Source organism: Trichoplusia ni, chromosome 19 (genome assembly GCF_003590095.1).
Source record: "Trichoplusia ni isolate ovarian cell line Hi5 chromosome 19, tn1, whole genome shotgun sequence".
Classification (NCBI taxonomy): domain Eukaryota; kingdom Metazoa; phylum Arthropoda; class Insecta; order Lepidoptera; family Noctuidae; genus Trichoplusia; species Trichoplusia ni.
This window is the reverse complement of record NC_039496.1, coordinates 3545529-3571914: the sequence shown is the minus strand read 5'-3', so window position 1 is coordinate 3571914 and position 26386 is coordinate 3545529. Positions and strand designations below refer to the sequence as shown.

Genomic DNA, 26386 nt, shown 5'->3' with positions numbered 1-26386 from the left:
AACAGAGATAGTTAAAAATTAATATGCAAAAAACAAAACGCCGTACTGCGTGTCAAATATACAGTAACATGTTATATTACCTGTTTTTTATTAAAATGACAAAGTCTTAAGCTAATGAATAGAAATTCTACGTATTCTTTATGAGTTACATGAACTCACGTAGTGCTTTCAGTCCTTATCGACGAGCAAATAAAAACAAGAGTCATTCAGTTTGAGCACGTGACTCTTGATTAACACATTCAAATATCAGTAAACACATTTGAATACAGGTTATAATATTTCTTACAAGCGTCCCTTAGATTCTTTAGATTCTTCAGATTAGTAAATCTACATATAATTAATCTGAACAAGACCATCTCAGTAGACCGTTACCAGTAGGTATGATAAAGGCATTCTCAAGTTTTTTTAATGCCCTTGAACATTACCTTACCAAGCGTCGCAATAAATATGTGTTTAATGTTTTCGTTTATAGAGCAAGGTAAATAGAGTTACGAGGAAATACTACAAAAAAGTGTAAAGTATGACGTAAGCAAATGATAAACATAATTTATTAAGGACTGATAAAGTTTTTCTGATCGAAAAGAGTTTAAAACAGCTTACAGCACGTGAATAATATGAAAAGAATCTGTATTATATCGCGTGTCTAAGATGTTAGGAGTTTCAACGTGGGAAATCTGGCACGAGATCACTGTGTGAATCACACAAATAAAATGCCAAATTACTATGGGGACGGTTTGACGAAACCCTGTATCATAGTTAATGAAAGACAAGAGTTTATTGTTATGTACTAAGCCATCTGCTAGGCAATTGTGAGTCGCTGATTATAGAGCTATGAATCCCATGAGAAATAGGTTGTTTCTTGTTACATATCCAAATAAGGCTGACCTGGGCCAGTAGGCTTAGTGCAATTGCACGCGTACTCACGTATGCGTCTACAGACGTACACAGCTTAAGTGAGTAATGACTTTCATCGTCTGGTATGGCAACGTCGCAGCTACGCATTCGATGAACGTATCATAGCGTTTCACTAATAAATGTGTGTTTGTAAATAAATCAAAATATTACAAACCAATATTTTGTTAAGTTTCTGTAACAATATTTATACTAGCATAAGTAACGACACTTGTCATCCAATAACACCCAACCGCAGATTACTTACAAACCCAACTTTCGGAATCTGTTTATTGAGGTCACTGCGAGTTTTTCATGGTTCGCTACGCCAGTGCCAGAAAAACCAAATGAACTCGATTTGTTTTGTCGAGACTTTTCACTTCCCTTCGAAAGACATGCGGATGACTTGTATTTTAGGAAGATGACTCTTTTTGTTACTGGTAGTTTATTGCCAAAAATCCGTTCTATTACAAAATAGTGTAACAACATCACGACTAGTGTCCAGGCGTGCCTCATTTGATGACGCGCACACCTACATGCGTGGCCGCGAGCCGCCGTAAGGTCGCGGCTGGCGATGTGTGCCAGCACCACAATGCCAGACAATTAACCTATTAAAGAGTGCTCTGCGAAGCGGACACCGATGGAGCAATAACCCGACAAGTCCCGCCGCTAACGTGTTAACCGATACTTTGATTATACCTTTCCTAGTTTCCTTTTTGGACGTTTATATCCTGAAATAAAGATGCAGAAAATTCGTAACATGATTCAACGGTATTTGTAAAGCTTATTATGGACATGAGAATGATATTTGATGTTCTGGTACGCGGAATAATGGGCTTTATTAGTACCTAAGCAGTTTTTATAAATAATATTCCAACAAGTTAGGTTCTTCCGTGCAAAGTCATATAGAATCTTCAAGATCATTCTATAAAAACTAAGTCAATAATGCACAAAGCGGCGACGTCCATCACGCGATTCAAGTCTGATAAACACAAGGTAAGACATAGAGTATAATGTGGAATTATGGAGCTAATGAGGAAAAAACCCGCTACGAGCGGTGCGGGCAGCAGACACTGCGGGGGAGTGCGGGGCGCGGCTTTCTCTGCGGCACAGTCGACCGATATAAAGAGCGCCTCGCGATGGAACACTTCGGCATTCGGTGAACAGCCGTCTCGCCCGCAACGCCTGTTCCTTCCATGGTTCCCTGTATTGTTTTGGCTTGCTGCTTTTATTGACCAATTTTTGTGATTGTCACTAATACAATAACATATATGATTAGATAGTTATTTATAGGTAAATGGTTTAACCATCTGCAAATTGTATCATGTCAAGGTCGTTGGTTTCATTGTGTCTTCTGATGAAGGTCGGACAGTGCGCCTCGGTTAGACCGGAAAATAGGTGTACACAAGGAAGTCCGTCGTCAGTTTTTCAAGGCATTATTGAAATGTCGCCTTTTCGATAAGTTTGTAGGTGCTTTATCAGACTTTGCAAGACAGCTGTAGAAATCTTCCAATTACGTCATTCCGTATGCGTAACGGCAGTTTTCAGATGGATTCTTTTCATATTTCAGTTTGTTGTAGAGTATTTCTTTATTGTGTATTGCTTGCCCATCGTGCGCAACGGCTGTTGGTTACCTAATTTCACAGCAAGCGGTGAGCGGTGCACAGACTTGCGAAGTGAGAGGCCGTCACAACCGGTCCGCTCGGCTTGCTCGATCAAAGATATACACAGCTACGTCGCAGATTGTGTTCTCGGCTGAATTGGTTTATATTCATGCGTTTATATAGTCATATGTAGACATAATAGCTCCATAGTTTTTAGAAAACCGTTCAGAAAACCTTCAATATAAATACTACATGTATTACAATTCCACGGGACAAACCCGGACGCAAAACCAGCGGTCGTGTGCCCCAGCCTCGAGTTAACGTGTTGTATCTTATTGACGTAACATCGCAGAGGTGGCACTGTGCGTTCGAGGCAAATTGGACTTTAAATATAGCTAGCTGTTGGTACAATATTAGTTCCACTGATGTCGGCATACGTCAGCGGTGTACGATAATAAATGGTTCACTTCAACACGAATCGTAGCGGGAAATGCACGCGACTGGCTTGTGATCGCCACCATGTTAATTGCTTACCGACTTGTTATTTTCTTTACTTCATGATTTATGATAATGCGTATTAGCAATAATAATTACTATGTTGTTTACAGTTTAACCTTGAACCGGGAAATTTCTGGACTAGATTGGCATTCTAAAGCAAGAATATATATTCTTGATGAGAAATGAAAAACTTTTGAGTTTTTGTTTATTGGCTAATGGCTATGCAGCCTTAAATGTTGAATGCAATTAAGTATAAACAACGTACAGGAAAATTGTTAATTATGGCTACTTCAGTTTTGTTTTGAAGCCATCAATGAAAAATAACTAATAACAAACCAAATAATATATGCGAGTTAGTTGTTAGGCGACTTCTAATACCAAAAAAGTATCTAGTATCTATCAAAAAATAAGGGATCGTGAGAAATCTAGGGCTATTTATAAATAAACAAATGAATTTTAACGTTCCAGAAGTTGACATGTTGATAAACATTGTTCTGTTTAAACAAGATGTTTTCCGTTTTAATGTTACAAACAAGAACTGTGTCTTTTAAGACAGGAAAATGTTAAATTTGCGTATGGAGAACAGAGAATTTGGCAATGCGTCTGCGGAAGAAATTGTTCTAACACAATTTACTAACGGTAATAGTCACTTTCATCGCAGCAGACACATTTAAAGGCGAAGTGAGTGGCCAGTTATTCGTGAGGTTTCTACGATACTATTTGCATATTCGCCGACTTTCTAATGGACGATGCGGCCGTTCTTGTCGCAATCGTCGGCAGCGGTGAGGTAACACCGATTCATTTAATTATATACTTATGTTGAAAAAACAGTGTTCGAGTCTCGCGCATTGTTGCCATTGAACAGTGTTGTGTGTGCCAGTCTAGCTTGGGTTTTTTCGCTCGTTCGGCGCACGCTCATTGGCCGCGGCTGACTTATTAAAAAGTCGCGTTCGAGAACCAGAATACCTTGTCTTTACGTTTATTCGATCGATTATGATTAAAGCAAAGCGGCTACGGAAACTTACTGGCAACATCGAAACAAATAATTAACAGCTTTGCAGTTTTCTGTCCCAACAAGTAAATACCTTTAGCCGCTGATAACGGTTGCGAAAATTTTGCGGTCATACTAAATCAAAGGTTGTAGATAAATAGGTAAATTCTATTTTACGTAAAGCTTCCATTGCGGTGAATGAACTATGTTAATTATTTGCTCGTGGTAAATGATTAGATTAGTACACCCGACCCAGGCCACTTGAACGTGTATTTTGTTATCGCAACTTCCTACACTAAAGATACCGTTGATTACGTCAAAGTCTGAGATTAATGTGTGTTAAAGTGACAAAATACATATTTTCAATGTTAGATACGATAAAACAATAAAGTCCATTAAATATTGCTATAAAATGTGAGTTGCATTGTGCATAAATATCACGAGCGTTGCGGTTGACGGGTGGGTCTTAGCAAGGATTCATTCTGGTGCCGTTCTCCTTCGCGGCGGCCGCTCGCGACCTTCCGTCAGAGGAGGGGCACCTCTCACCGGCGACGTGACTGCAACCACGGCCTTACGTCGCGAGGCTGTATCGAAACCTCTACGTAACGAAGCTCTTTCCAGCGGCGGTTACTCAACGCCCGATAGTTCCGTCGATACATACCTACATACACCTTACTGTATAAACCACCAACAGATCACGTGATTACCTTGCGTAACTAAATATTGCCGGCACACCTTTTGATACAACGTGAAATACATAGAAATCTTTCATTATTGAGACACATAATAATGGCGAAACTATTACTGCAATTACGAAATCAGAATTACATTATCATACTTTCTGATGTTTTATGCACACACGTCAGTATTTATTATAATAATAATATAACGGAGTATATGCGGCGGCTTGAAAACAAAATGAATGTCGATGGTAATACTGGTTAAGCGGTAAGAATGAAAACATGATTCTAGAGATCGTTTCATCCAAAACAATGGTAAGTAAAAGGCGAATGGATGTTCCCACTGCAAGTAAGACCATCCTATTGTATATAAGTAGAGTTACTTTTACTATTTTACAGAAAAATAACATATTGTTACATTTTAAAAACACATTCACCAACATTCGTAGACGCGATGCTATCAAAGGAATCGCTGATTGAATTAAACAACATACATATTTAGGGTCATTAGCATTGTTGTTTTTCACACTTAATGTTTTGACGTTCCGCACACAATAACAAGACTAGATAAAAATAAGGAATCTAAATTTTAAATGATAGGATAAAAAAGTACATGTTCTTGTACATAAATCCTTTTTCAATAAGCCTTTGAGTTCGAAATCACAAACTGTTTACAGAGCAGTTTGTGATTCGATAGTTTATGTCAATCCGGTACATTTGATTGACGACACAATTTCTTGGCAAGCGTAGTCGTCAACTTGTCTAAGGAGCAGGTCAAAACCCAAAATACATTGTTAGGAACAGAAGAACGCCCATACAACGCATTATTTAGACTTGACAACATCTATTTCTTATCGTCGTACCAGTCTTTAAAAAAACAGAAGTATGAAATGGGGGTATTTTCATAGACGACATACTTGAATTAAAATTTAACAGCAGTAAAAAATCTTTAATTGTAGAACAATTAATTAGAAAATAGAGCAAGAAGATTATTTGCACGATTCTATTGGAATTTAAATTCCTTCTGAATCGTATAATAAAAACAAATTCATAACAGGCAACAGCGGAGTTAAGCATCATATTTATGAGATTCAACGCTTCAAAATGTAGCATACTGATGCGAAAGGGTACTGACCGAGGTTATTTCCCCCAGGACACGGCGCCAAGAAAGAGGTTAACCGGAAAAATGAGTCAAATCAGTTCAAAAGTTAGATAACATCTTTATAATCGTTTTCGCATGATGGTTTGTTACCTTAAGCCTAGGTTACACTGTGCGAGCTAGCATGCGAGCTGACCGTGTCAGTTACTGAGGTGCAATAGCTCGCACTGTGTGACCGCATCATACGAGTAACTGTTATGTGCGAGTGGGACAGTTGCTCGCAAGCGAGTTACTTCAACATTTTTTGTTTTTACTCGCAACTGGCCTTCCCCCACCACGCCACTCGCACGTCGCTCGGTCGTCAACTCGCATGATTTCGCGAAATGACAGTAGCTCGTACGCTCGGGCCCACGCCGCCGATGCAGTGTTTTTGTAGGTTTCTTGCGTTGACATCAAAATGGCGGAAAGGTGGACATCCGATCAAAATATAAAGTTTGTGGAGCTATACAAGAATCAAACGAACTTATGGAATTGTTTGGATCCTAATTACAAGAACAGAGATTTGCGTAAAGCGTCGTTAGAACACATCCGCTTGGAATGCAATTTACAAAACATGAATGAAGTTACAAAAAAAATCAAAAATTTACGCTCAACGTATAACCAGGAGTTATTGAAAATTGAAAAGAGCAAAAAAAGTGGATCTGGAACTGATGAGATCTATAAACCATCTATCAAATGGTTCGATTCTATGGATTATATTATGAAAATAATTAATCTTAAAGAAAAGGAAACATCAAGTAATTTGGTAAGTATTTTATTACAAATTATGATTACAAAGGCACAAGGCACATTCCAAACCAGTCAGGGTCCACGAAATTTACTATACTTTATTTTTCTCTTCCCTTTTATATTCTAATTACTACTAGGTAATTATAATTACCTAATCATATAATTTTGCCATGCAACTGCTCCGTCGTCATTGAAATAATTTTTATATTTATCACGCATTTTCTCTGCTATTAATTTCGATCTATTATTAATTCTCGAGCGACGAATACTCGGTAATTCATTAATTTCGGACCTCCACTGGCCCTGAATGATTTGAAAGTTTATGATGTCTTCATAATCTGTAGTTCCTGGTGGTGTATAAGTATTTGATGCAGTAGTACGTAACCAGTTGTGTAATGTACAAGCACATAAGACGATCTTTATTGTAGTTTCCTCTGTAACTTGAATTGGCTTTCCCAAAACACGAAAACGAGATGCTAGAATGCCGAACCCATTCTCCACAATCCTTCTTGCTCTGCTCAACCTATAATTAAAAATCTTTTCTGCGGTAGTCAATGTATTTTTGTAGGGCTTTAGTAAATACGGTTTTAAAGGGAAGGCATCATCTCCAACTAGAATACCATTTTCAGGCAACAATAAATTGTTTTCTAGATAAGGATACAAAGAGCAGTTTTGGAATACCCCACCATCTGCGTTACGACCATATGAGCCTATATCTACATATCTGAAAGTATAATCGTGATCCACAACAGCCATGAGCACTATACTATTTGTTCCTTTGTAGTTATAATATTCACTGCCACAATTTGGTGGTGCTTGAATTGTTATATGCTTCCCATCGATAGAGCCACAACAATTAGGGAAATTCCACCTCGAAGCGAATCCTATTTGGATATCTTGCCATTCTTCCACATTCGGTATCTGAAAAATAAAAGAGTAATGTTAATTTCAGGAACCATATCATCCATCAACGTCAGGAAGCAACGTCGCATCAGCGTCAGGAAGCGAGGAGGCCACGAATAACGTGGACCTTGATGCTAGTGACAATAGCAACAAAGCTGCTCATATAAAAGTGGTAAAGCCACCAAAAACTGTAAAGTTAAAGACGAAATTATCATCAGAACGGTCTGACATTCAAGCAGCCGTAAATGAACTCAAAGAACTAAATAGTAGTTTAGTAAACGTGTCTGCCCCGATTACAAGAGAATTAGAAGATGAATGTGATGTTATTGGAAGACATGTAGCACTGCAGCTGAAACAGTTATCTTCGATTGATAGAATTGATGCGACAGATGAAATACAGGCGATACTCTCTAGATACCGTAAGAGAGCCCTCTGTGGTAGAATTGTGTACACACCTTCTAATTACAGTTCCGAATGTACGCCATCACCACAGCCTACAGTAAATTATGAAATGTCTGCACTCTCTATGCAAGTGGAACAATCTTCACAATCTATACTCCATAATGAATGTACGCTATCACCACAGCCTGTATCCTACCAGGTTGTAGAGGTCGCTACTGAAGCTAATCAACCTGTTGAACCTACAACATCTGCATTCTCAGCGCCACTGCTGGATCAATTTGAATCTATACCCCAATCTAATGATGTACTTGCTGCAGCAATATCAATCTGTAATATTAAAAAATAACGAAGTAAGCTATGTAGTACTGTAGTTATTAAGTATTAATATGTAAAGTTCACGTTTAATATGTACAAAAACTTTACAAAACCATTGTGAATTTGATTATGAATAAAAAAAATACTTACTTTGATATAATCTTTTAGACTTTCATTGATAGCAGCACACACTTCTGGTATTATTTTAATGATGGATGCTTTTGAAACTCTGAAAAATACCGACAATAGTCTATACGATATCCCAGAAGAAAGGTATACTAGGGTTATTTCCAACTTCACCCTCGCAGGTATCGCATCCCTCATTAGTGTATCATCACGTTGAATTTTTGGAGCAATCAAATTTAAAAGTATTTCCACTTGTTCCGTTGTCAATCTCATAACCGCTTTATATTCTCGGGGATCTTCATCATATAGCTCTTTAAATATTGAATTCGTTGCCCCTTTTCTTTGCAGCCAAGTCCTGACCCAAACACTTCTCTTCTTCTTCTTTTTTTGTATAGCTCTTTCAATTTCAACACAAAGTATTTTCGTAACTGCTTTTATAGTGGTATGCACTGTGATTAAACGTGTATTTTGCGACAACATTGCACGAGACATGATACAGACGAACTATGCGAGTACACTGGTGCAGTAGCTGTCTTCCTGCGACGCCAGCAGTTCGCATAGTGTGACCGAGCGAGGCGAGTCGAGCTACTGTCATACGAGTACACATGCACAGTAGCTGTCTACTGTCATATCAGCTGCTCGCACTGTGTAACCTATCCTTTAATTACGAGGATAGACTTGTCGAACATGACACCGTTAAATTATTTTTATGTATAATTAAATTTCAACTATTATACAGTACTTACTTCAAGGCAGTCGAAACTGTCGATGCAGTATCTGACGCACAATATAACGACGAGACCAGATAATGTCGCAAGTATTTAGATCAAGGTGCGAAACACGCGTTCGAGAGTCGAGATCGGATCCGAGGAATTTTTGTTGAAGATCACGCTCGCGCTCATGTTGAAGCGCATAAATTCATTATAAAAACCAAAGCGCAATATACACCAGTAGAAATTAATGTTAAATACAAGAAATTCACAAACGCGTCAATTGAATAATGAACGGAAATACATTTTACATACAATCAAATAGGAAATGCTCACCCGGGACGAGTTTAAATTGTATAACGTTTACTTTCCAAGAAGAAAATCAATCCTAAACCCTTTTAAAATTAATCAATGTTTTTTTAACTTTTAAATTAACAATCTTTCTTTACGTCAAAAAATTCTCGTGTATCCACTTTAGTAGATAGGATCATAAAAAATTCATTAGAGCAACAGTTATCCAAATATATCGACTTCAAGAAGTGCGAATGTAAAATACACTGCAATGCAGTCAACAAGTCTTTATCGATACTAGAATACGGAAACAAAAAACCTCAGTTCAATTTAGTCGGAGAATAAGTTGTGTGCTAACGTTGGATCCAGAACAATCCAGTGGCGCCGACGCGACGTGACGCCGGCCACGCCTCCGACGCTCTGGGTTTATATTACGTCTGGTAGCGACGCAATATTGATGTGGAAGGAACAAAATCCATAGTCAAGCCCTACTGACATTTACATTAGATTAAGGATCACAAGGAATTTGCAGACTGAGACATACGTAAATATACCCATAATACTGCGTGCTTTAAAATTATGGTCGATCCGAACTTAACAATAGGTTGAGCTAAATGGTAATAGCTAAGGTAGGTATATTATGAGAATTGGCCAAGTAGAACTAAAACAAAGGTGCACTGAGAAATTAGTAATCTTTGTTCAAACGAAGTTTGAAGAATGGTTTCTCGCTGTCATTTTGTAATATACAACTGCTAGAATTGATCCTTTCCGAGATATGCTTAAAATTGATTTCTTGTATACTTCCTTTGCTACGAGAGAGAAACAAATTAGACCAAAATGTTTCTAGAATAATGACAGTTACACTACTCTTACTGTCAAAGATAATGTTTCCAGAAGATAATAAATATCTTGACCAGATGTTAATAAAGGAGCCTGTAAGTCAAATGGCGTCGGTATACAACACACACAATAAAGCAGACAAATTGACTGCGAAACCACGGTCGATAGCCGAATTCAATATGCTACCAAGTCGAGTAGGTGCGGTTTTATTGTTTCCAAGCGGATATGTTCCCAACCGTATTATTTAGTTTACCTACCTAAGACGGGAGCAAGGGGGTTCAAATCCTGTGAATAAATTTATCAAAACCTGATTTGCGTTGTGTAAAGCTTTACAAGTTTGACAATAATTGTTCTGTCTTTCATTATCTTTACTGTTTGTACAGTAGTCGGATTCTTTTCCGGTAAATGATACTTTTCCCATAGAATTGGTAGAAGGAGCCAACTACCTGTTAAACTGTACGAATTTGCTAAAGATCAAATTGATCTTTAGCAAATGCGTATGCTGCTATTCAGCCTAATTTGCGTTAAGTTGTAAAATTTTCACTCTCAGTAAACACAACCGGACACTTAGGTGCTAATTTATGGTAGCTGTAAGTTATGCGAGAAAATGAGTGAATGGAACTGTTCGAAGGAGTACAAGACCAAAAATGAATTTTCAATGAATTCATGTTGAACAGGAAGTCCACGGGGCATGGCTAACTGTTGGCCTCTAGTTTAGCTAATAAGATTTGTTGTATAACGGGCATTACGACTCGAGCGGCCAACAGGGCGAAAACAATCGCGGCCAAGACCGGTTTCTCACTAATGCCGTATGGTGTCCGTGTCAAATTAAAGATAGACTCTTAGAATGTTATATGCAAAGTCATGTTATACGTTTTGATAAACTTCGTAATAGGTTTGCAAAAGAAATAAGGCAACATTAAGAAATTCAATCCGAGAAAGGATGGTGACGTAAATCGGCAAAAAAGAACTTTGTCAAACAAAGGGAATGAGCTCGAGAAAAGAGAAAGCTTAAACAGCTCTCTGATTTATAAATATATCTGTATAAATAATTTTCGCTAAACAAAATTTCCTTCAAAATACCTAGTTTCTTGACAAATAATAGCGGCAACGTGATTAAATACTAGCTTCTTACAGACTAATAGAATAAAATATTTTCTAATGTAAAACAGTTCTGAGTCTAGAATTGTCCCAGCTGTTTGTTCCGAACGTCATAGCGGATTGTAAATGTAGATATCGGTTCAATATCCCATATTTTACATTCAAATCGATTGTATGACGATTGAGGCTTGTCTATAGTACTGGGTTACCATTTTCCATGAACTGGAAACGTATTCAGAAGTCTTGAAATTGTACTTATAATATTATTGTTTAAAATATTGAATTTGATCAGAAAACTTGGAATTTCAAATAGCCCAGTACGTGTAGTGTTGACAACAGATACAGCACGTGTCATTAAAGTAATGATTTCTAATATTGGGGCTATCGTTAATGAAGGCTTAAGCAATGCAGGTTTAGTCAGAATTGTTACGTGTCATACATTCATTAAAATAGGTTTTGAGGTGAAGGCCACACGTCTCTCAGTAACACTGGCTTTTTTGGAACACAAAACAGTTTACAGGTCACTAATAGGTTTACTATTGTTTGCTCAAATTGTTGGTCCAATCAATTCTTGATTATGTTTTAGTATAAGGCTATCAAATACCTACGATGTCTTTAATTAAATTAATAGTAATCCGACATATCTTAGAACATTGCAGTGAATCAAAATCTTTACGAGCAGCAACGTCATCTGTTAACTGTTAAGGTAGCACCTGTTCTTTTTTGTCGTTAATAATACGCGTGATGGTTACAAAAAATCCAATTGTCTGGTGACTGCCGACTACTCGGATGAAGTTTGGAATAGTGCTACAAACGAGCGGTAACTTTTACCTGGGTTACGTAATACTGCCAGGCACAATTTATTATCGGCTCCATTGCGAGCTTTCGTAATATAAGCCAGAACAGCTCACTTTATGTCTACTTGTCCTCTTTCCGTACACCCGGACGTTTTTGGCTTCAGAAAGACTACAGTAGCACGCGATTGACTGAAGAATTGAGAAATTATTTCGACTAGATGGAGTTACATTCTTATTAAATTATTTAAACAATTTCTATATCAAGTGAATGGTCTTGCCATAAAATATATTTACTGAAGTTGAGTGAAAGCTAAAACTGTGTGTCCATTTTTTTACTTGTTGATTTAATTTATTTTTGCAGTGACGAAAATTACGTTTTCTATACAGTAACACATTATTAGGCTATGACTACGTGATCGATGCATCTTAAAATTTTGTATTTTTTCCTCCTTTTTTGTTAGTAAATGGTTTTTTTTTCTTAATACTTCGATTTAGATTCGCTTATGCTTTCAAAGTTGAACTTATAACACAAACTTGGAGTCCAATATTGAATAAGGGTTTGAAAATAGCTGCGACGGTCTACAGACTATTTAAAACGAACGATTCGACCGCACTGTTACATATTCTATGTGGAATAAGACAATAAGTAGAATAAAATAAATATATGCTAATGAAGTTAGTGAAGTTGGTAATATGTGACGGATATAGGCCGAAGACTAACAAGCGCAAGCATGATCTTTGACCTTTTAGCTCAACAATTGAAAAGCAAACATAATCAACGGTATTACATGCTAAAATACAATGAAGACCGTTTAAAACTAAAGGTAACAATATTTTTTTAAATCAGCAGAGTATGTACCTTATGCATATCTCAATAAAACTACTAATCGCAACTCTTACAAAGACAAAGATCATACATGTGCGTAATTACCTATTTGTTATTCAACAATAACAGTGCAGCCATTATCAGCGGGTTATAAGTACAAATGGCCTGTGAACTGATTCGTGGCCATGTATCTTATTCCGTAGGAATAAGGTCGGAAATGGCAAATAACTTGGAGCCACGGTAAGTTAGCTGCAATGTCACATTGCACGCATCATTGCATATAGTGATCTCATTCACAGCCAAATTAAGTAAATGCTGCAAGTATTCTAGATTGAGAGTTATACTAACTTAATTTTATAGGTTTTTATTCGAAGAATCTTTATGTTTACATGATAGAGGTAATTAATATTATACAGTTATAGGGGACAAAAAATATGTTAATGTAGTTCGGGTCTTGCCAAAAGGGCGTGTCTATGAATTTATCATGTTTAACATCTTAACGACTCCTGTAACAGACACAATTTATCTTTTCCTCTATTTTAAAGCTAATAAATGTATTTGTTGTCATGATTTTTTATTGTGTCACTCAGTTATTAAAATTGTCCATGTAGCTTGAATTACAGATGCTGAAGAAATTATATAAAGAAATCGTGTAAAATGATGATAGCTTCAGAGTAGGTCCCTGTGTTCTTAAATGTACGTATTCATCACAAGTCGTTGACGGAAAACATCTCGAGGAAACCGGCATTACTGAGGAGAAATTCACTGCGTTTATTATAAGTAGCGACAGAGGCGCCACCCATCACTGGACATAAACACGGCGACATCTGGATGTTCTTAGTGGTAAATGTTTACGACTTCTATATTAGTAACTTCGGCCGCGATATTTAGCACAAAGATGCGTGACTATAACGCCACATGTATTAAAAATAAACCGGACACTTTATGAGTAAACAAACGATCACTAACATTGATGTTAACTGAAAAAGTGTGGTATTTACTAGTTTAAGTGTACAAAAGAGTATTATTTTCACTAGTATAAAAGAATGCAATAAATAATACTCCGTGTTATTTACGCATTTGTTGACTTTAGCGTAGAAGACACATAAGTCAGTGCATTTGAAGTCCACTTCCTCGTTGGGCATCGAAAGCGGTATTAGCTATGTATGATGGACACGCGGCGTCGGCGCACACGACAACTTTCCCTTCTTTAATGGAAAAACGACATTAAAGTGACGGCCTTACGGATAAAACTCGAAAGGCACGAGCGTTACGCGTGGGATACCGGCTTGACCACAAGCTCTACTTATTCAAGGTGTAAATGTTTAAAAAACAGTCTTTCTAAAACAACAAGTTCAAAGACTGTCCCATTTTTCAAGATGTTTATCCAGGGGGAGTTTTAAATAATTCTAAAGAATATAAAGCAAAGTTTATACAAAGACCGTTTGTTTTATTGGAGTGAGCCAATCCATCACGACTTTTCGTATATATTTACATAATTGCTGTAGCGCGGATCACGCTAAGCCTTACCTGACAATCATTTCGACGAATCAGATGTTTGAAGCAAAGATAAAGCGCTTGAGATAGCAAAATACAGCATCAATAGATTCTATATCGATACAAAAAACTGGTATCTGATCAACAGCAGAGAATTACTGCTATTGCAGTGTCCTTAAGATCGAGCCGCATTTGTGCAAAGGTTGTTGATAAAGTGTGCCTTAAAATCCACGTATGTAGTAATAATGATCTTCGGAGTCCATGAAGTCGATTGAACAATTTTCAATACAAAAGTGAAAGCTTGAGAATGATGATCCATAATTTTATTATTATCGAGAAAAGTAAGTCTTTATTCTTTTCCGTCAGCATCATCATTGTCAAACATCTCTATCATCTCTCTAAGCACAGTCGGAAAATATCGGGAAACCAGTTAAAATCTCTTTGAAATCTATAATGCATTTGCATTGTTATCTCTACTATGTTACATAGTTTCATTGTCATCTTCACGAATGCACGAAAAGGGTTTTCCTAGGGAAGGAAAATATGTAAGTTTACTCAATGCTTTTGCGCAGTAGTTGACTTTTATGGATTCAAATCGTGGCGGCCCCAATTACGGTCCAAGATACGCCCAAATCCACATCGGCGTATGCTCGGGTCCAATAGCAAAAGCACGCGCTGCGAAGTGAAAGTGAATAGCGCGCACGTACGGCCGGCGCGCAGCCCCAATAAGACGACACCGCGCCGTCCGCATACTTCAGCAATTACCACGAGGAAATCAGCACCGTTCCGCCAAGACGCTCCCAAACCCTGGCTAAAGACGCCGTCGAAGAGGCCGAAACAGTAGCTGTACCTTGTACAAGTGCGTCCCATCTGTCTACCATTTTGTGTTACAAGAATTATGAAATTGCACAACTTTACAAATATGACTAAGCGAGTCAATATTTTCCGATAAAAAGGATTGTTTATGATGGAATCACCCTCTATCGTATCAGTGGTTTCTCACGTCATAAAATTTCACTTTATTACATGGAGATTTCATTTTTTAAGAAACGCATTTCCTTTCAGAAGAGTTTACCTAGACAATACTTTATTTTATCTATACGGGATAACAAAATTATGTTCTTCCAGCCCTGACCCCAAGGTTCTACGGAACACATTCTACGTACCGGCCTTAGCTATTGATTTTAAGGCTCCTCTACATTTGTTTAGTTCCGGTTCGCAATTGATCGTCGGTCTGAGTGTTACGTGACGATTAGTATCGTTGTTAAACATTGACCACAGTCCAGTCGATTTGATGGTTACTTTTATTGTATTAAAACAAGTTGCGTGTGCATGTCTCAAAGAAAATGGAAAGTATCAAGATTATATTTACGCGCGTATTTACTAGTTAAATTTTGTTATTAGCAAAAAACAAAAGGCGGTGATTAGTGAACAGTCAAATGACGTCAATTTAAACGTGCATGTTAATTTATCATAAAAATACGTAAGTTGCGCGTCATAAGTTAGCTAAACTTTACTTAAACTAAGTTATCGAAAAACTATTAGTTTACTGTAATAAACATTGACGCACATCTAAAATAACTCAAATGATTTCACGCAGACAATCTGAATATATAGCTGGACAAATGCAATCGCATGTTTTAGAAGTATTAGCAATTATCATATTGCAATTTAGCGTATTTTTTTCGGACAAGGCCTCAACAGAGTGGGCCAAGTTTATCGCAAGACATAAGACTTTAAAAACAATAGGCCCGTATTCGAGATCTTTATGAAGTGGACGTAGGTACAACAGGTCGTCCTTGTAGCTAGTGTAAACACTATTGTTTGATCACGTGGCTGCACCCATTATGATCTGATAAAGGGGTTCACGCCAACACACCTTTGTTCTATAGTTACTTTGGTAACAATGTCTATCATAGAAACGCCTATCGTGCTTACTGAATTTGCATTATTTCCAATAAAACTCATTTACAACGATTTTATCGAAGGCTTCAAAACACGTAGGTACTCGAAGTAATTATAGGTTTTTGATTTTATATTGAATATATGTAAATAAATTGAGTCAGTGTCACGTTTCAAGTCAAACAAGGTCCTAGGGAAGGTTATATGAACAAAATCTATAATGAGTAAGCGAAGAAATCGCCAATTGGTAGCAGCTAACCTTCAGTAAGCCAGTCACGCATTACTACAAGTTGAATAAAATGTGACGGGCAAGTTGAGATGAGGAGAGACGCTGGAAGATAGTAATGCCAGTCAGTAACTTTAGCCTAGAATTTAGCCCCCGCAAAATTACGTCACTGTCGTGTTGCTATGGTGCGACTTGGCCATACATTGACTATGCTATATTAATTCCATGTAACTAGTTAAAGTACGTGGCTTACGTACAACAGTCTGAACAACGGTATATATAAATTTTATTTTAAGGTATGTGTCCAACACGTGAGAGTTATCTCTATATCAAAACATTTTGGACACAAACAATATTCGATCCTGTTTTCAAGGACTGCAATAATGTTCCGTAAACCGTTGGTGAAGGTAGTGAAGTGTTGAGAGGACAACGACCTGACCGAGTCAAGACGTATACCAACTTACAATGTGAGGAACATTCAATTTTACAATGCAGAATTGGGTTCAATGTACACAGTGAGGATGATTCATTAGATGCAATGATAACGCCGATACTAGGGTTACTTGTTTTCAATCGATTTGTATTATGAATTTATGATTCAGGCTATGAAATATGCGAATTTTAGATATTTTCAGGACAAAACTAGTATCAAAATTTTTGCAAATTTCTAGATTTTAGTGCTAAAATTACTGAAATGATGTGTAGGAAAACCTAAGTGTTTAATGCGCGTTTAAGACTATCGCAAAAGGGGACAACGGCCGTCGCACCTGTGAGGTGCAATCCACATGTGCCCACTAGCGACTGGAACTGTTGCTATTTTTATACACTCCACTCTATCTTATTTACTATTCTGGTCTGCGACTCATTGAATTGTGGTTATTATGTGCAAGTTGGATATGTGCCAGCAAGTCTCGGACTTAACACACCGATACAGAGATATTCAAGGAATGATGGCGAAGCGTTTTCAAAGAAAAGCATTTATCCCGAACATATTCTTGGGAACAAATAAAAAAAAGCAAAGCCAAGGTTGGCCCGTTATTAGGTTTAACAGTTAAACAATTTACATAATATATTCGTAATCTTCTACACAAAATGATAAACGATATTGCTCTGTCATAAGTGTCTAATATTTTTAGTTTAATTGCTATCAGTTGACTTATTATAAAGGTAGTAGTTTTGAAGCTTGACATTTTAGATTTCAAATAAGGTTGTCGGGGTCGTTTACATTCGATACGAGCAAGTGACTCTCGACGAGCAACAAGAGAAGAGATCACGTCAAACCGGCAGGCGAGTCGAGTGGTGGCAACAAGCAAACCGGTCGAAGGCGCCAGGCGTCGGGCGCGGGGATCGACCGGGGATTAACACCTTGTAAACAAAATTGCATTAGCCACGTTTTTTGCAATGAAAGAACGGTTTAGATCATAAGTTTTATATTGACTGCGGATAATCGAACCAAACATGGTTATCAACGTTCTCTACTTTAATTTTACACGGCTTTGCACAAATTTGCTATCCCTTCTTCACGGTAAATATGACGTAATTTATCGACGAGCCCCACGCGTCGAGTTTACGATCAAGACGCAACCGATTTAAGGAAAAGTAAAATAACGGCGACTTTGGATTGTGTACTTATACACGTCACCGGTTGTGTTAATTGCTTGACAGGCTTAGAGTTCGTGGTAAGGATAAAAGGAGAGTTCTTTTGAGAACACAGACCCATAATCCGATAAGAATTTGTTTACGAAAATAATTTAGAGTAAAAAAGTGTAATAGACCACCGACCGCAGCGTCAAGCAGCAAATCGAAATCGCCTAAGTAGGTCATCATATAATTTCGCAAGCGTATCGAGTGCCGCAAGCGTTAACTGGTACGCTCGAGCCGAGTCAAGGCCTGTGCGACGATGAGGCCCAGATCCTGACTCCATCATTATACAAAAGGCATCTTCACTATAAACATATCCACTTAGCATGGTAATCAGTTTACTTAAAACTACCACTCAAACAAGAGCGTATTTGGTAGAGCATAGTTAGGAATTGGTATAGGTGTTTTTTGCACCTGTCTTTAGAAGATACAAGCTGTTTATGTAACATGTCAATCGCATGTTTACCCGTGACAACCATAGCAAGATACGCATGTTGTTATTAATAAAATATTTCTTAATGTACGCTTGAAACGTCATTAGTGATAAGGTCATCGAATTATGTAAAATGTATACAGATGTACGTGCAAAACAGACAATTGTTATATCAGATTTTTATATTGAGAAATCAAATGGAATAAAATGATTGAATGTATTGGAAGCTTATCGAAGTACGTTTTTGTTAAGCAAAATAAAATAGAATGACATCAACAAAATCCACGTCACATACCGTTTATTGCGAAAAAAGAAAATATAAATTGAGAAGAGGGTAATTTGAAACCCTACACTGAACTTGACTTTTTACAAAGCGATTGTATAAAGAAGGAAAATATTCGAAGAACAAAGAAACAATCGCGTTTAAAGGAACTGGCGGATTCTGGGTAATACACAATATTTTTTACGTATAAAAAGCCTTATAAAGTAATACGGCACCGCACCTATATTTAACTAAGGCAGAGCAATTATTCGAGTACTGTAAATTTTATGATACTACTAGGATATGTTAAGTAGATGGATAAACATAAACACAGTACCGTTGTAACACTGATATCTAAACTTCCGTTAAAGATATTACTTAAATTAGGTAATGGAGTTTAGACTTACCCCTTCATTTCCGGGTAGGAACTGTATTTTAGGTTTTGCCAATCTGTCCTGGAAAGAAGAAAACAATGATTAATAAACAAAAAAATGCGCGTAAATTGTTGAATCCACGTTATTGAGAACAGTTTAAGAACGACCAGTCATCTAAAAACACTTTGAACGGAGGAGGACGTAGGTAATTGAAGTTTACTCAATTCTATTTATAAAATTACGTTGTTTATCTAGCTTACATGTAGCGACATCTGTGGAGAGTCTATCGACATTATTTAGAAAAACGTTAAGCGTTGATATTTTTACATCCTTATAGAAATGCTGTTGTGATAGCTGAACAAAAATCTTATTCAGGCTTTAAGTAAACAATCAATATTATTAGTTACATGTGTTTACTGTAAAATATTAGACAGATGCGAATGTATTGACGTAAGGGAATAGCAAAACACAATTTACGTAGAAAATACGTCATGACGAATCATGGCTCAGGTTAATAGGGTAAAATAATGCAACATAATATTGAATTGTGACTCAACTTTGTTGTAGGTTCACAGTAACTAGGTTATAAGACAATGCATACTATAAAGTTAATACTTTATACCACGCATTAATATAATAATATTGACAACAGTCTGATTTCGTTGATGGACGCAAGCCAGCGTCTGTTATAGAATGTAAATGATATAGCTTTAAGGTTGCCGCATAGGAAACTACGTCACCCCAATCACTCAAAATTAATATTAATATGTAACCTATTTTGGATTTATGCTCAAGTCGAAAATTTCCACATAATTACACTGCATAACCTAATGAAACGTCGTAATTAGACGACAAGAAGCCAAACTAGTTGGGCAACGAGTCGGGTTTGCCACAATAAGCAAGTGTCGGCAAGTCGTGGCGTTGCACAACCGGCGATGGTCGAACGCGAGAAACATAACTAGGCTGGGCGGCAGTGCTGATGATGTAAACTTAAAAATTGCTTTACTTGCTTACTTAACCACTAAATTTAATGAGAAATTCAAAGAGTTTCAATACTGACTAGACTACTGAGATCTGGAAAGGGATGACCTGGAACTTGCCATGGTAAACACCCATGACCATGATCTATCCGCCAGGGTCGAATGATTACGAAGGCAATTAACCTTTCTTGTACTTTTACATTCGACATGGTTATACATTTATATGTATAAGAAAAAATTAAACATAGGAATGCTTTAAATATGCGATAAGAAAATCGTCTACTTTGATTAAGATTGAAATCAGTCGCGAATGTCAAACCAGTTTCTACTGGCAAGGTCATATAAGTTTTATTAATTTTCCTACTTAGACTTATATGTTTAATTCTTTGAAATTTTGTACCACTAGATGCTTTCGAGGGTGAGTAATAAACTGGACTCGACATTAGTTATTACATAAGTTAGTGCAATTATTCTGTTTTCTATATTTTCATCATCGCTGTTTTGTTAGAGAGACCTAAACAGTTTTAATTTAAAATTAAGTGATTAATGCTAAGAAATCACTCGTACAGATAAGCAAAGAACAACATTTATCGATTTCGCACTGAGCTTATAAACAGCTACCTCTAGTGCAGGTGTCACGTTCAGTAAATTCAAATGAATAGACCATTTGTAGATGATAAAGAGATAAGTATAGCTAAACTACATGTAGTAAATAAGTATAATTTTGTCGAATAAAAAATACAAAAGCAATTTTGGCCTTGCGTTGAATTGCTGCGTTGTACAGAGTGAGGCAATAAAATACCTGCACAAAGTGACCTTAGCGGAATATGCTGGTGACCTTTAGCTAAGTAAAATCTTTTATAAGTTTACGATTTTAGATTGGTGAAAACTGAAATTAAACGTCGATATCATCGGATACAATCGACTGCTTTAACGTATATTATAACTTTAATAGGCAAAGGTATTGTGCATGCTATACGCAACGAGGATAGATTAGATAAAAAAACAATTGCTCAAGTATTTCAACAGACAGGTAGACGCAGTTAGCGAAATAATTTTAATCAATAATAAGATAATGGTTCTTTATTATAAGTTTTCTACTCATTCGAATGTTAGGATAGATATCTTATAAGTATAACTATGTGTTACGATTTTTGAGCAGCTTAAAACGTTTAAACTATTAAAGTAACATAAAACAGCACCGTATTGAATTTACAGTTTTAATAAAATACACAATAGATTTGTTTCGACAATACTGTTATCAGTACGGTAAATGTCAGTTGTTAAAAAGGGGCATCTTAATTAGTAAAACAATCAATATTTTAATCAATGAGGGGAATCCTCTAATCTATTGTTTAGCTCAAAAAGAAATCCCCTTAAGGGTTTAATGTAATGAGCTGCTCATTCCTTAAAATGTCAAAATTTAGGTGGAACTTGTATTTGAACAAAATAACATAGGGTATTATGGAGCCTATCCCGACTTACGATTCATTTGATAAATTGGTTACAAAGATGTATTAGAAATTCGTTTTATCGACTTGACGTCAATATTTTTACTTTTCATCAACCGTCGACACTGACTCTCATTATCTCGTTATGTAAAGGAATAATTGTTAGGTGATGTTAATATAACATTCTGAAACATTCAAATTTATTGCCCGTGAATGGTTCCTTGCGAAGAATTTAATAATAATCACAAGTGTCTGGGCTCGCACCTGAGAAGCGGAATCCGAGAACTATAAAATGAAAGTTGTTCTTGCCTAGTTTTGTATTACGTTGTTTAACACTTAAAACTTTTTCCTTAAACCTGTAATTAACTGTAGTTTAACCGTTCTTGCATTTGTTGGCACGCATATGATAAATTATAACATAATTTGAAGTGTATTAAACCGACAAACTAATTCAGTTATCCTAGCACAAGAATAGAACTTCGATAAGCGTAAAACGTGAAAATAAAATCAAGAAAGTAGAATTTTAAGTGAACATAATACACAAAAAGAACAAGAATTTCATTTTATTGAACATAACCTCATTACAGTGAAGCCTTAGTAAACCTAATAGTCATTGGTTACATAGAATAGTGGTACTTAAGACTCTCAAGTTTCTTTTAACATTTACAAAACCTTGTAATTATTGAGTAGTATTGACCGATTTCGCTATAATGGTAGTGTTCGGTAAATTCAGACATTAAAATAATTTCTATCATCATTTGTCTGTATTTTAAAAGTACGCAGGACAAATTTTATGACAATCCAGATACAAACGACGGAAATCTATTACTTATTATCCTACAGTAATAAAACTCTTTCTTTTTGATTATTTGAACAAGTCTTTCTGGCAGCAGCTGATGGAACGGCTAAGTCGACATCAAGATGCATAATTCATTAGAAGGTCATGTAATTTCAGGTGTTTCAATCCAGTTCGTCCCTCTGGAATTGAACTTCACGAGAATCTCGTTTACATTCTGATTAGTATAGTTAATAGTTATAATTGGAAGCACATTGGTTGCCCGCAACACTGCTTGCCGGTTTCTCACACGTAACTTACGTACGTACGTTAAATATTAAACTTAGGAAAGTGAAATCACATATAATTTGAATGTTGTGTAGCATTGAAACGATAGTGTCAATATTAGAATGTTGATTTCTTTGAAATGACACTTCGAGATACATTGCAGGAAATGCATGGCCTTGCTCAGAGTCATCTGTTTACTTCACAGTACTGTGGTATGTAGATCATCTATTTGATGATTTGTCGTTGGAACTTTGTTGATAGTTCTGTAGCTCAGTACGATATTTAGAAACTTCCTATGATATCATTTTTATTTAGCTTTGATCCTGAAGGGATATTTCATGTCAGCATCTAAAGTATATTTTCTTCATTCGTCAAATACTATGATGCACACTGCGCTGTTGTATACGAGTTTAAATCAATTCATGTGACTACATAACACCATTAGCTTTCCTCTACTCATTTCGCACATTCTATTACATTTATCATGTAATGTTCACTAGAAACTCAGGAAAATAAAATCCAATGTAGCTAATGCCACCAGTAAATAAACACATGTCATAAAAATAAGTAAATTACATCTCATAAACAAAGCTGTCGCAACGTATGGACACTAAGTTTGACAAACGATTACTGTCCTTATAACGTAGTTATTCATTTTGACCTCATAGTAAGGCAAGCTATTCTATTTCAATATTAACGAACTAACTACACACACAAACAGAAATCTATTGTACGTTGACTCCAGAAGGTTGGCGTCCCTTAACCGCCCCATTTCTAATCGTCTGTCCTTTTCTAAAACACGTTGCCTTACCGGAGGGCGGCATTCCCTGTCGTAAACGATACGAACCATCATAAAACATCCCATGATACGTAGGATTCATTTTCTCAATTTTACTACCGTTTTATGCCTTTATGGGGCACCACAGTCCATCAACGCTTTATGCCTGTTCAAACAATTAAATAAACCCTATATACATGAAATTGCATCACGTATACTTCGCAGCACTTGCAGCGTCGATTGGCTGACATTTTGCAAACTGGTTTGTTCAACACAAGTAACGTTAGTAAACAAATTGTTGCTAAAAGCTTTATTACTTATTGGATTACTTGAAATAAACAAAGCATCATTAAAACTTCGAGGATAACTGAGTAGCCTTTAAGTTATAGTGAATATATGTCCTCCTCGTTAGTTTTTAGTGTTAAATAAATGAGTTAAGTAATGCAAAACTTATTTGCCGATCAGGAGAGCAGAGCATTCTTACAAGTAAATAACTTTGAATTTAAAATTAAACACAGTCGGCTGACCAAATATGTATGTATATTAGGTAAAATCTATTATGCAATGAAAGGATTTACATGGCAGGATTGATCTGATAAGCAGCTTGAATACTAAATGTAACAGGACCAACATTGAAAATATAAAGATATAAATAGAAGCAAAGGGCGGAGGGATTTCTCGAGAGAGTCTAACATCTGTTCGCGAGTACTGCTTAGCAAGGGACAACCAGGTGCCAAGGCTCGGGGGGATCGAGGGTGCGACGACCTCGGGCCCTATCGCTCGTGTTCACCGTCACGCATACGTCACGACGCATCTATCACGCAAAATTTTACTCTCTTCTAATCAATTTAAAGATCACATTCAAACACCTCCAATCTCTTCAGATTAGCAAATCTATGAGAACATCCTACATTTATTGTTGCAATTCTAAAAGTAAACTATTTTTATCGAGATATTTTCTAGCGGTTACTTTCATAATAGCATCAGACCGTTTTTATTTTACTACTCAGATGACCCTGATGTCAAAGCGAGATGATAAAATTATCTACATTGTGTGTTGCCAATAGGTGTGCTGCAAATAATGTGCAAAATTTTATACATTTATTGTATAAGATTAAGATTCTATAGTCCTAATTCTTTATTTAGTGTAAGTTAACCATTACAAAATGGATGTTGTGAATTATGTATGTTGTATTCCCAACGAAGCAATTATATGTTTGCTTAAAGGCTGCAACAATGATTTGTCGAAATAACCGATAAATTTTCTTTCAAATTCCGGTATCGCCAGTGCAAATATGGCATACATTGAACATGGTGGATATCCGGTACAGATACCTACTTTATATAAGCACGTGACAAATAAGTGCTTCTTTTAGAGTCGCGTGTCGACGATTCACTTTAATCAATTGTAATAAAATTGAAACTAATATGCACAGTTTCTTTTAAAACTATGATTCATTCAATCAAGTAAAGGGCCTTCTTTTGAAGCAATACGCTGGACACTCATTCGGCAGCGTTACAAAAGTGATTCATGGCTTTGAATGTATTCTATGCCCAGGAAAAAAGGCCAGGTGGCACGCTTACAAAGCAGCAACGAAAAAAAAACGGCCACCAAACCTGCCGCATATCACGAGAGAGTTTGAGGGACTTTCAGTTTTGTCTTTATAAAGAGAATGTTGATAATCGTCTAGCAAGTTTTAATAATTGTTAGGTGCCCGTGATCTTAGGCCGACAAAATAAATGTATCGTTGTTAAACACGTGCATGGGACTGGGGAGCCATAATCAGGTGGGCGACTGGCTTTGAGCGACGTTACAGAATTGTTTATATTGGCAACGTTCGAACGTATTTATCATTCAAATTCGCTGCTTTTAATACTTATTACACATTTTATAGCATTAAACTATTTCGTTACGTTTGACGTAACTCGTGCCCAAATAAGGAAATGCAGTTTTAAATATACATATAATTAGTATGCGAGTTACAAATAAATCTAATTTGTTTATTAATAAGAGGAAAATTAATGTTAAACACTAAATTCAGTAACATAATATACCTATGTATAATTTGTTTTAAGGACTTGTATAATTTTGAAGTAGAAAATAATGCCTCTATTACATTTACTTTACATTCAAGTATTATTTATTAATATTTACTTTAAATGCATCGATGACGGTTTATCGTTATTTATTAGTAATAAATAGACATTGCAGGTATCCTATTTTTTCTTTCAATATTAAGTAGACATAAATAAACACATTATTAAACTGTAAATTTCGTTCAATATTTTAATCGCTTTGTCATTCTTCAAGTCAGTCGTATTCGCTATCGTTTAAACTTGATAACACCAAGTAAATTCAATATAAATATTATGCAATATAATGATGTATTATGGGCAAAATATCTCTCAAGTATTGAACGTCACTGCCATAATTCTTAATGATTTAGAACGGTGAAGTTGTTTAAGAGCAATAGGCCGCTAATTATATTATCAACGCTAATGAAAAGCATAACAAACGTTATCACGTTCTACAAAACCATAAGGAACGGAAAATTCTCCTCCATTCGATAATTTCGCTTCATCATTTGATTTGATTCACACTCCTGCGATTAAGAAATGAAATGAAAGGAATTTATAGACGAGTATTTGCAACAGCCATAAGCACATACTTATTAGTTATACTACTACGTCATTAATTAATAGTTCTAGGATTAGTTTTAATTAAAATTTAAATCCTGACGTCATTTAACTAATCGCAGAGATTTCGATAATGATGTACCATCAATGGTAATGTAACAGATGCATGTTAATGAGCTGTCCTATATCACATAAATGAACGAGGTCATATTATATCTATGAAAACTAGATTATGTTTACAACTGTCAACAATGCTTTAAAGTTGAGAAACGAAAAATT

At 36.3% G+C, this 26386-nt stretch overlaps 2 protein-coding genes across 3 annotated transcripts in view; one reads left to right on the top strand and one right to left on the bottom strand.

The window, feature by feature from the left end:
• LOC113503428 (RNA polymerase II elongation factor ELL) overlaps window positions 1-26386 on the bottom strand; it is a 46259-nt gene that overhangs the window by 15939 nt on the left and 3934 nt on the right. For both annotated transcript variants that reach the window (XM_026885400.1, XM_026885401.1), the window contains exon 2: window positions 19232-19279. In XM_026885400.1, the coding sequence (XP_026741201.1) occupies window positions 19232-19279 (48 nt within the window). The remainder of the gene's footprint in view (window positions 1-19231; window positions 19280-26386) is intronic.
• Window positions 3-19225, top strand: LOC113503430. The gene is made up of 2 exons (XM_026885405.1): window positions 3-6568; window positions 7505-19225. The coding sequence occupies exons 1-2, from the start codon at window positions 6221-6223 to the stop codon at window positions 8201-8203; spliced, it is 1047 nt and encodes a 348-aa protein (XP_026741206.1). The 5' UTR covers window positions 3-6220; the 3' UTR covers window positions 8204-19225.

Coding starts and splice junctions, on each gene's coding strand:
- LOC113503430 (XM_026885405.1), top strand. CDS start 6,221: ATGGCGGAAAGGTGGACATCCGATCAAAATATAAAGTTTGTGGAGCTA. Junction 6,569..7,504: donor AGGAAACATCAAGTAATTTG/GTAAGTATTTTA, acceptor TGTTAATTTCAG/GAACCATATCATCCATCAAC.